At 35.1% G+C, this 12,659-nt stretch overlaps 1 protein-coding gene across 6 annotated transcripts in view; it reads right to left on the bottom strand.

Annotated features, from left to right (window-relative positions):
* CTNNA3 (catenin alpha 3) overlaps positions 1 to 12,659 on the bottom strand; it is a 1,674,060-nt gene that overhangs the window by 363,605 nt on the left and 1,297,796 nt on the right. For 3 of the 6 annotated variants that reach the window (XM_072756135.1, XM_072756137.1, XM_072756136.1), the window contains exon 13: positions 11,260 to 11,346. The exons of the other annotated variants lie outside the window; for them this stretch is intronic. In XM_072756135.1, coding sequence (XP_072612236.1) covers positions 11,260 to 11,346 — 87 coding nt within the window. The remainder of the gene's footprint in view (positions 1 to 11,259; positions 11,347 to 12,659) is intronic. 6 annotated transcript variants of the gene reach the window in all.

The raw sequence follows: 12,659 nt of genomic DNA on the forward strand, positions 1-12,659 counted from the left end.
TTTCTTTATCATTATCATCCCAAAAATTTTGCATATCATCTACTTATGTGAAATAGTACATGGAAGTATACTGAAGCTTAAAATATTAGTCTCCAAATAAAAACAAGTAAACTTTTAGTCCATGGATTTACAAATGCTTTTATGGTTGACATTGTAACAACATCTTAAAATATATAAGCAGCTCCAGTCATCTCTAAAACTTATTTATTCAAAGAGATAACACTGGATATCTTAAATCCTGAAGTTACTTTCCCATTAGCTGTTTTCTTAAGCTGACAAAAGCATATTTTAATTTGATTTAGAATAAAAATAAATGAAGTCTATTGTTGATTCCCATTTGCAGACTGTGACACTTGTTATGAAGTTCATAAAAATCACAGGCACTGTAATTTATTGGTCGGAAGATCTGAGTTTCATTTTTAGTTTATTTCCTGATAATTTATTTTGTGACATCGCCTGAAGCATATCCTTTGCAAACATACAAATAGATAACATTAGTTTCCTAAATAAGGTTTACTAGCTGAGACTGAACTTGCCTGTCAAACGTGGAAAGAAATGCAGCTGCTGCTCACCTCCATAAAGCAGCCACTCTCTGGTGGGTTGAATGTTCACTGTAATGGTCACTGGTGCTGAAGACACACCTGGGGCAGGGGGTGACAGGGTCACTGAACTGTCTCCCTAATTTGTGGGACTGAAGTCTCATCTGAGCGAGCTTTCAGATGAAACACGTGCTTAAATCATACCTTTGTTTATACTGTAGGTGGCAAGAGTTTTATGCTTTACATCTTGCTATAACCCTGTACTTTCCTGCAAATGAAAAATTAAGGTGCTTCATCCATCAGATCATGTTTTACGAAAATGTTCACATAGTTCCAGAGAGGATGGTCGGGTCCTGAAGGTGGGTACTTCCTGTTCTTGTTATTGTTTATAAACTAAAATACATTGTTTAATCTGATAATATTTATATATGTTTTAATTTTTCTCCTTACTCCACAATCTTTTCTGAATTTTAAAAATTATTCAATACATGAAAAGGAACAATTACAGAAATTCTTAAAAACAGAATTTACTCGTTTAAAATTTGAAAGTGGTTATATCTGTACCAAACCAGTTATTCCAAATGACTTTATTTCAAAGCCTATTGGTTTAGGTATCATTCTTCCTGAAATACCACATAACTTTAGTATTAATAATTGAAAAAAAAAAACAGTAATTTAAGGCACAAAACAAAAATTTACCAAATCTTTTTAAGCTGAAACTGTGAATCTTAAAAATCTTTATTTAGACCTCCAATAGTATAAAATACTGCCATTCAAATATATATTTATTTATGTATATTTAAAAATCATCAATACTTTTAATTCTGTATTAAGACATTTTTATCATTTGCATTTTTAAAAGCAAATTATGTCAGTGAAGAAAATTCTTTTGGCTAGCCTTTGTAAAGACTACTTTGCTTATATTTTAAATGTCCACAAAAATTTGTTTTATTATATATTTTAAAGCTCTAAAAATTAATCAAGGTGGCTTGAAGTTCACCCAATGTTTTCGGCTTCATCTTAATTTGAAGTCATTACTTACTCTTCCCTAACAACTGTTACCCACTCTACTAATGAAAAATAGCAGATTCCCTAGAAGTTTCCTCAAATGTCCTAATCTTCTATTTTATCTCCTTATTATTTCTTCTTGGTACACAGTCTCAACTAACCTAAGGGAATCTTTGTACAAATCTCTACGTTTGCCATCACTAAGATGGCTATCACTCATATTTTCTTGAGAAGAATCACAAAATATCTACTTACAAATACACACATGCAAGCATTTTAAAGGGAAATTTTAGCTTTTCTTTAGGTCTGAGCTTGTGAATATTTCTGAGTAAAAAAGAGAGAGAGAGAGATTGACTTAGGACTATGTTCTGTTCTCATTTGAAATTCTTTATGACTTTCCACCAAAAGTTTGCCCCAGTGTTTTAAATACTTAAGTGTGTCAGCATGACAATAACACATACACACACACACACACACACACACACATAAATAGATCATGCTAATAAGACTTCATTTCCAAAGCTCCAAGATTCTGTCATCAAGGCTAGATTCCAACCTTAAATAGGTGGGAAAATTTAGAACAAACAAATCTTCTAATATGCTCTCAATAAACTGCTGACTTTCTTAGAATAATATTTTTATTTTTTCTCCTGTGCACATTAGATCTTAAGCCTTTGATGATATCTTTCATGAGTTCACACTTTCTAGTTTACAAAATACTTACTAGTCAATTCACAGTAATTCTATGATTTAGGCATAGTGGTAACATTCTCATTTAGTGGAGCAAAAGAAATCTGAGGCCTAAAGAGGCTGATTTACTAACATGCAGACTGAAATCAGGACTTTATTCATTTACTTATTTTTTTAAGACTGAGCAAGCATGAGTGGCAGGGGCAGAGGGAGAGGGAAAAAGAATCTTAAGCAGACTCTGGACAGAACACAGAGTCTGACCGATGCTTCATCGTAAGACCCTGAGATCTTTAATCTGAGCCAAAACCAAAAGTCAGACATCCAATTGACTGTGTCACCCAGGTGCCCATGAAATCAGGTCTTAATAACTTTAAATTTGGTTTAGTATCCCATCACCATCCATCACTGTATCCTAAATGATTTTTATAGATTGCTTTTCTTTAGGCAATAATGGATGATAATTGTGTGTCTTTAGAATTTGGCATGTTTTCCTTTGAGATCTGTGCCGTAGTAAATTCAGTTTCTAAATTGTTCCATTATGTGTTCATCATGTCTTTGCTTACCATGGCCTGAAGAAGGCAACACAAAAAAACAAACATTTATACCCAACTATTCCAGGCCACATTCCAGTTGGACCGTAATACTGGTTTATGTAGTGGAAGTAGCATTAATTCACTTTTTTTGTATATTATCATCCCCAATACAATGGTGTTCTACATTCTATTGTAACATAGGTACAGTGTATCACAGAATCAGCATCAAGTAACTACATGTCCACCTTATACAGAGTATTTTATATACAGTACACAAAGAATGCTTATGCCCTATAGATTTTGTATAGTCGATGACCAGTTAGGGACTGATAACTCAAATGAAGAATAGCTAAATTCAAAGTTTTCTGGGTTAAAAGAAGGGAAACATTAAAGAGTTTGTTGCTTTTTTTGTAATTTGAGCTTTTAAGCATTTTTCCTCTGTGACAAGTTACACTATCTCAAAGCAGCATTGGTAGAATCATGCCCAGGTGTAAGGCAAAGCTGAACAGCTGAGCTTCCAAAGTCTTTGTGGCTAAATCCCTCCACGTTGGTATATAGCAGTCAGTCCAGGAATCAGAGGACGAAACCATCTGTAGCTATCAGGTGCTTTGGCTAAATCACACATACAGAGCATGTGGCAGTGATCCCAAAGACCACAAGAATAAGAATACTTAACATCCGAATAGTGCTTTATTTCACTTAATACAGTGACAGTGCCTTGACCTGAATGCTGTGGCAAACTATGCTCTGTGTTTGATCTGTATTCAATCTGCAACTGTGACATACAGCTGTGGATTAGGCATACAGTAACGCCAGGAGTATCAGTATTAGACTCAGAAAGACAACCATAAATGGAAATTTCAACACGGGTTGCGATATGCATGGAATTCCTGGAGTTGGAGAATTGATATGGAAACATTATCCTTTTCCCTTGTTTCCCAATAGTTAACCTCATAAGGAATTTGAGAACCCTGTGCTTTAATGTCTCCCAACGATTTGGCCATATTTAAATGTACAGGAAGAGTTCTAAAAGCCATGTTCTATATTCTAAATTTTATTTTTTGGTAGATGTCTTGCTACTTGAGCAACAGAAGTTGAAGCATAGCTGAACAGAATTTAATGTTGTAATTATGTAAAACTTAAAACTAAACAAAGCTGCCACACATCACTATTACGGGCATGGCTAAAGCTTTGGTATATATAATAATTTGCTATATGTAGGTCATTTTAACAATGGTCATAATTATAATTATTTTCATCTAATTAATTCAAATGGAGTTTTTGCTGTTCTTAATTCTCTAGTATCTCTGAAGTGTCTGCTTAATATCCATGACACACTCTCCTGATTCATTTGCTCGCATGATTACTCTCCTTTCACACCCCTTGGTCCCATTCAGTAAAACGCAAGGATTCCTAATCCTAAAATTTCCTACATGTTGCCATGTAGTTAGGCCTGGGGTAATATATGCCTACCCTGCCTATAACAAACTTTCTCAGATTTTTTTTTTTTTTTTAAGATTTACCCAGTCTCTTTAGAGAGAGGGGGAAAGACAGAAAGAGAGAGTGCTAGCTGGGGAAGGGGTAGAGAGGGAATCCCCAAGCTGACACCCCACCAAGGATGGAAACCCACACAGGACCCAATTTCAGGACCCTAAGATCATAACCTGAGCTAAAACCAAGAGTCTGATGTTTAACCAACTGAGCCACAACCTTTCTCAGAATTTTTGAGCTGTCTTTTTAGATGTTTCATGATTCCCATCCCAATCTAGAAGTTTGTGTGTATTTGTGTGCATGCATGTGCATGCATGTATGCCTAAATATGTTAGTGGTGATGACTATGAGGGCTGTTGTAAGAATTGAAGGGTTAAAACCTTAGAAACTCTGAGGCTGTGGATTGCAGATTCTTTAAGCAGCCAACAAGTGCTTGACACGTGAAGGAAGGAACAAGAACCAATGTTACAGGTGGGAAGAGGTGAAGAGGGAGCTCAGATACATTATCTCCTGATGTTCCTAGAGATGGGCCTTTATCACAAAAGACTTTAAAACAAAATCATACAAATTTTATCATTATCAAGTGAAAGAAGGGAAAGAAAGTGTCGGTTGAGGAAAGAGGGAGTGCACCTTCCACCTGCCCTATTTGAAATAATAAAATGTGACACTTATAAAGCTCTTACAATGGTTTGGGCAGTGTCATAAAATTACATGGAATATTCCATTTAATCCTGATAAAGAATCTGTGATATGGGTATCATTATCTCTGAGGCTTAGAGGAGATAAAAACCAGTTTCAAGATTAGACAACTAGTACAGGTCTGCCTGATTTTTGAGTCAAGACTTTCTCCTCATTTATGGGGTTGTGTGATGGACTAAATGAGAGTTCTCAATGAACCTAGAGTAAAGCCCAATCTTCTCATGGTGGCCTGCCCATCCCACTAACATCATCATCTTCCTTTTATTCAAGTATGCTGTAATAATGTTGATCTTACTTTCTAAAACTGGAAGAGAAAGCCCTTCAGCCTCAAGTTCTTGGCTCTTGGTCTCTCAGCTAGAATGCTCTCTTCCTGGCTACTCCAGTGTCTGGCTCCTTCTCTTTAGTCTCAACTCAAATGTCATCAGCTCTGAGAGGCCCTCTCTGACCAGCTTATGTAAAGCTCCTATAACACTTCACATGAGTAATCCTTTATTCACTTGGTTACTTGTCTCTTTTACAAGGCTTGGCCCATGAAGGTAGGTACATTTATATCTCCAGGACCTCCCACAATATTGACATAAAGGCATTCAATATATAGTTGAATGAATAAAACAAAAAATCCTGATCTCAAGTTTGAATTACCTCTCAGTCATTACATATTAATCCCCTCCATTATTAATCACTACAAGAAAGCAAATAGAGGTCAGCAAAATAATGAATCATCAAATATTTCCCCAATCTACAGTGTGTGATTTGTCAAAATGAGAGGCCCTGTAAACCCTTTCATCCTCCCTACCCCAGACTGCAGATCTAAAGGAAACGTGAAGGAAAAATAAATTCATACATATATACATACACAAATAGGGTCGCCAGTCTCTGCAGGCAACTCAGGCTCTTTCAGTCACAGGAAACATCCCTTTGGGTGCCTCTGCTTAATCATAGCTTATGTGTTGTAATTCTTCCTGGAGATATACAGATAACATGAGCAAGTGAAGCTGGACCAGGGAGAGCATTAAGCACAGGACCATATACCTTTCAAATATAAGGGACAGCTCTGCTCCAGCTACAGCTAATCACTGGATGATGATACATGGTTGAATGGGGCTTGGTGTTGACAAATATCGGAGTTTTTTATTTGTTTTTAAGAGAGGCCCAAAATTAGATTTTATGCAAAATCTTTCTCTTTTTCTTTTCTATTTATTTGAAGGAGAGAAAGAAGCAGAGAGTATGAGTGGGAGGAGGGGCACAGGGAGAGAGAGAAAGCAGACTGCTGAGCGGGGAGCCCCATGGGTAGGGGGCTCAATCCCTGGACCCTGAGATCATGACCTGAGCTGAAAGCAGATGCTTAACTGACTGTAACCAACTGAGCCACCCAGGCGCCACTGCAAAATCTTTCTAATTCTAGTTAGTAAAAATTAATTTTAAAAATTAAAAATATGTATGAAAAAAATCTGTGGAGCTATGTTCTCACTAACCACCAGTTTTGCTAATCATAATTATCTGATATAATTTTCTCCTCTTTCCCTACCCTCAAGGAGAAGACCTTGAACTATAGAGGAGAAAACTAAATTCAAATACCCTTAGGACAAGAACTTGATTTCCTCCAGTTAAAATACAGAGATTTTAATAAGTTTCTCAATTTCCATGAGCTTCAATTTCTTATAAAGATTCAATATTATGGATTTAATAGATAATCTATTTCTTCTAAAGAATAAAAATCTCAATAATAGTTTATTATATAGAAAAAGAGCAATTCAAATTTTATTTTTCAAGAATGAAAACAATATTTATACTTAAATTCCAAACCAATTTTGGTTGTTTTTAATCCAAGGATAAATACAAGAATAGAAAACTGTGACAGTCCAACTAAAAAAAAAAAAAAAAATCAAGCATGTCCAACTTAAAAAAAAAAATAATCAAGCATCTGTTCTTGCTATCTATTATATATGTCTATGCAAAATTGAGTCCCCACGGGGGGGGGGGGGGGAAGAGAAGACAAGTAACAGTTCTTAAGGAGAAACTTATAGTTAGTAGTGTATTAGTTTTTTACTTCTTCCTACACTGTACTATTATCTCAAGAAGATATGTAAAGAATTGAGGAAGGGAAAGGTTAAAATTTTCAAAGGTAATCACCAGCATGCTATGATGATTTATTGATCAATTTTACTGACGATAACATGTTGCTCCATTTTTTTTTCATTTGAAAGAAGTAATTCCCCTCTTCACTACAAATACTTTTTAAGTAAAGCTGAATGTATAAAAGTTTCAGGAATCCTAATTCTAATATCACAACTTCTAATGACTATTTTATAGTATATCCTCTATGCTGTTCCCATTTCATTATTGGTAACAGCTACCTGATATGTTAGGTGCAAAAATATGGGTCAGAGCTGCACAAGGAGTTTTGTCTACCTTACCTCTAATTTCTACAACAACCATGCAAGGTAGGTCTTACTCTCTTTTAATGGACAGAAAAAATTTCAAGGGTGACAAATATTAAAAAGCATCTGTATTTGAACCAAGCTAGAGCTCAGTGGCTCCAAATGTCTTATTTCCCTCCAGTGTGTGTGTATATGTGTGTGGACACATGTGCACATGTGTATGTGTATTTAAGTGTTTTGATTTGAAAACGGATAATAGATTCATGTTTATGTACAACTTGTAAATTATTTCTGGTATTTCATATATATATCAGAAAGCTTATTACCTACCTGATTAATCCTCAGGCCCGATGTTATAGAAGAGGGTGAGGCTGATAAAAGACATCTTATAAAGAATTTCTTGTTAACTTATATTATGACCTACAGAGAAAATTATTCTGTAATGATTTGCCCTCAAAACAAAGGTTACAATTTATTTCTTCTAAGTACTGGGAAAGCAAAAGCCCATATTCCCAACATGATAAAAATCTAAAACATAAAAGAAAATAAATGATATCCTTAAGCCAGTCTTTGGAAAGATCTGAAAGTCAGTTACCCCTTTGTTACCATCATCTTAACATCACAACCTATTTAAACTTAAAATACTCAATTCAGATTTTAATTATCCGGGATCCCTGGGTGGCGCAGCGGTGTAGCGCCTGCCTTTGGCCCAGGGCGCGATCCTGGAGACCCTGGATCGAATCCCACATCGGGCTCCCGGTGCATGGAGCCTGCTCCTCCCTCTGCCTGTGTCTCTGCCTCTCTCTCTCTCTCTCTCTCTGTGTGACTATCATAAATAAGTAAACATTAAAAAAAAAAAAAGAGATTAAAAAAAAAAAAAGATTTTAATTATCCAGTCAGCAGGTAAGTATTTAAAAAGATTGTATACAAATCCACCTTATTGTATGGATTGCCAAAATCTGTGTTTTCTCGTGAACTGATGACTATAGAATAAACCTAATTACATATAACTTTTACTTTAAAAAGATTAAATAGTAGAATGATCAGTGATCTTAAAAATAATGATGAAGTAAGTATAAAATGCACATATTATCAAAAGCAGAGTAGTTTGCTTTTGCATTACTCTGAAAATAGGATTTTATTTCTCTCAGACTTCTGCACTTATATAAAGTAACAGAAAAATTTTACCAACATAGCCCAGTTATCAGCTGGACAACAAAATAAAATTCACACACCAAATTTCTGGTATGGAAAGACTATGTTAAATACTTAGGAATAAAGAGAAAATGATGCTTTTAATGAGTATTTAGGAGTTTAATATCTGATATCCAATGCATGCCTTTAAATAATGTAATATTTTTCTCAAAATAAATCTATGGTTAGTGAAGTTTTGCCATTTCTACTTAATAACACAGTTTATTTGAAGTTGCTCATCATAAATTGTGTGTAGAAATACTTGTGAGCATTGTTAAATTTCCTTTTTAATTTATCAAATTAGTTTTGTTTAATGTCAATGACATGAACAGTCTAGGAACGTATTGTGATTTATTTCTAATGTGACTTGTAGGAAAGGAGATTTGAATTTTCCATTTGCCAAGGATATGAAAATGATCTCCAAAAGCTCTCACAATGCTCATCAAATAATGTAATAAAGAGTAGTACTTAACCGCACTCACTAATGGGGTCTTTTATTTCAGAAAAGTTGAGGCCAGCCTGAGTTACTCAGCGGTTTAGTGCAGCCTTCAGCCCAGGGTATGATCCTGGAGACCTGGGATTGAGTCCCGCATCGGGCTCCCTGCATGGAGCCTGTTTCTCTCTCTGCCTGTGTCTCTGTCTCTCTCTCTGTGTGTCTCTCATGAATAAATAAATAAAATCTTTAAAAAAAAAAGAAAAAATTATATTCATTAAATAAGTACATTTCAGCAACTATACAGACCATACACTAAGAAAAACATAACAGAGTTCAAGACTTTGTGGAATATAATTGGAAATACTTCTTGGAAAATTTTAATCTCACTTTGGACCCTTCTCTGCAGGGGGGTCCTAATTTCTTTTCCCCGTGAAACATCTTTTGCAGCTGGCCCAGTGGGATATTAGGGCTTTGCCTTGCCATTTGTTCCTGGAACCAAGTCACCTATGAATAGTTACTGGAATCAGCTGACTAAAGTCATTTGCAGATATAGTTGCTGAGTTAAGGAAAAAAATATATATATAATTTTACTTTTTAAAGTATATATATATATATATATACTTTACTTATATATTATATATATATATATACATATATATATATGGTGTGTGTGTGTGTGTGTGTGTATACATACACTAATTTGGAGAAGTGATATTTGCTTCCAAAAATAACTCATCTTCTATATTCTTAGAGGTCTATGATTTCTATATCTATGTGTGGTGTGTGTGTGTGTGTGTGTGTGTCTTTAAGTCCAGTGCTCCTGGACTTACTCTGGTCTCCCCTCATTTCAATTTGATTGCTCCCAGCTCTCTTGTGCCCTCTGATCTTCCTTTCCGATCTCCTTATGCCACATACTTTTTCTCATGTGTCATTGCTCAACCTACTCCCTCTGTGTGAACTGTTATTTTCATATTTCTAGTTCTTCTCTATTCTCTAAAACTAGCTTAAATACATCTTCCTCCAAAGATGTTTCCATGCTTAAATGGAAGTAATGCCATCCTCTAGAGAGGTTCCAAGGCTTAGCATACATATGTGAATACTGTTTGGAGCTTCTTATAATGCAGTTGCCAGCCTCCATGCTCAGGTATTTGGTGAAATGATTCTGATGTATGCAATCCAATAACACATTGTGAAAACAAATAAGACAGCTCTGAGCCCCAATGGTATTTCAACTTCATATCACCACACCTTGAGGAAGAACTATTTTTCCTAATTCAATATCCTCTCCCCATTAGCTTGTGATCCCCAGCCTTTAAGTTACTCCTAATAAAAAGAAAAGAGGTAACAACTGCTTAAGAAATTGGATTCTTCTTTGCTTGCTCATTGTTTTGTTTCTTAAATTCCATATAAGACTGAAGTCATAAGGTGTTTATCTTATTTCACTTAGCATTATACTCTCTAGGTCCATCCATATCATTTTAAATGGGAAGATTTCATTCGTTTTTATGGCTGAGTAATATTCTATTGCATATATAGACCACATCTTCTTTACCCATTCATCTTTGGACAGATACTTGTGTTGCTTCCATTCCTTGCTATTGTAAATACTGCTGATATAAACATAGGAGAACATAGATCTTTTCCAATTAGTGTTTTTGTTTTCTTTGGGTAAATATCTAGTAATAGAATTACTGGATCATAGGATAGCTCTATTTTTATTTTTTTGAGGAACCTCCACACTATTTTCCATAGTGGTTGCACCAATTTGCAATCCCGCCAACAATGCATGAGGGTTTCTTTATCTGTACATCCTCACCAACAGTTGTTGTTTCTTTTCTTTTCCTTTCTTTTTTCTTTTCTTTTTTTTCTTTTTCTTTTTCTTTTTCTTTCTTCTTCTCTTCTTCTTCTTCTTCTTCTTCTTCTTCTTGCCATTTTGACAGGTGAAAAGTGATTTTAATTTGCACTCCCTTGACAACTAGTGATGTTGAGTACATTTCATATGTTTATTGATTATCTGTATGTCTTCTCTGGAAAAATGCCAAAGTACAAAAGTATCACTGTATTCTTATATTGATATTCTAATGCCAACAACCATTTGCCTCCAATTTTTTTTGTCATGAAAGAAAAATAAACCACTACATTGCTTAAGTCACTTTTGGGGAATGCTAGTTACTAGCACCCAAATGCAATTTCTAACTGATACAATTTTCTTCCATTCCTTACTCCTACTCCTCATGAAAGAAAGTATCTATTTGTAAGACTAAAAAAATGACAAACACACACATTACCTAATTTTTCTTCTCTCTTTGGTGGGAGTAGATAGATGTTCAGTCTGTGACTGCAGCTGGGTGGGTGAATTTTAGTCTGAGAGAAACCTATTAAGAAGACCATTAGGAGTCAAGTTGATTCATAGCATTCATTGCATTTTCCAACCCAGCTACCAGTAATAAAGCTGGCATTCTGACCAATCATCAAACCTACATTTTACCTACATTGTGGGATTGTTGTGAGCTTTGATGCAACATTGAATATGTTGCCTTGCCTAGCACAATGCCTTGTCTAGCACCTCAATGCATACATATTAGCTATCATAATTATGATCATCCTTATCATCATTGTCATTATGAAGATCTTTTTTTACTGGTTAGTCACAGCTGTCTTGGCTTTGGGCTGTCACTTTAATTCTTCCAATTCTCTCTCTAGATGTGATCTTTGACCTTGCTTTACACTGTACCATTATGCACTACTTTTTCTTGACTGCTTGATTCTAATTCTTCCTGCTTCTCACCTGTTGGCACATGATATATTTCTTGCCTTTAAATAATGTTGAACTAACATATGTTAAAGTGACGAGATACCACCTATAACAAAATAGGCATTCAACCAATGTAAATTGAATATGAATCTTATAAATCCTTGTCTTTGTCAGTTCCTTGTCCCTTGGGCTATCTGCATAGACAGTGGTCATTAGTTGCCCATGGCAGAGGAGATAGTCACAGGTTGGTTTTCTGCATATCACTAAGACTTCAGTGTAGGTCTTGATCCCCTCTTCCTTCCATTAACCTGAAACTTTCTGTTCCTGACATTAAAAGAAAATACATTTTTCCTTTATATATAATATTTCATGTCTTATACCTGTAAAAATACTTTTGAACTTATGATTTAACAGATACTTCTAACACCATAGAAATGGGAAAATATCATTAATGTGGACAAAGGAGGAACAAACAGGAAGAAGGGACAATAATATAAAATGAAGCTTCTCATATATACTGGTATGTTTAAAGTGACTAGAAAAAAAAAAAAAACTCTTGTGGAAGAAGTGAGCTACTATAACCATCTTCCAGACTTTTGGCCTCTTAAGATCATATGTATGTTATCGTTATGGCATCAAGAATGTAAATACCTCCATCTCCAAGTTTAATGGTTTTGCCTTCCAGACCAAGACCATCACAAACAGCTGGCTAGACTCTTGCCTTCACAACCGCAGGGGTCCTGCTCACATATACAAAAATGCAAATAGTGTACCTTGGACTTCTTTCACGTGATGGCCAAACTCCAAACTGAATCAGTGACTTTTAATTATTTTCAACCATCTTTTTTGAAGATATAAGAAAAAAATAAGATTAAGATTTTGAAAAAAAAAAAAGTAATCACATGTTGGAAGACTTTTCTGCAGAAGATAATT

Source organism: Vulpes vulpes, chromosome 4 (assembly GCF_048418805.1).
Source record: "Vulpes vulpes isolate BD-2025 chromosome 4, VulVul3, whole genome shotgun sequence".
Taxonomy (NCBI): Eukaryota; Metazoa; Chordata; class Mammalia; order Carnivora; family Canidae; genus Vulpes; species Vulpes vulpes.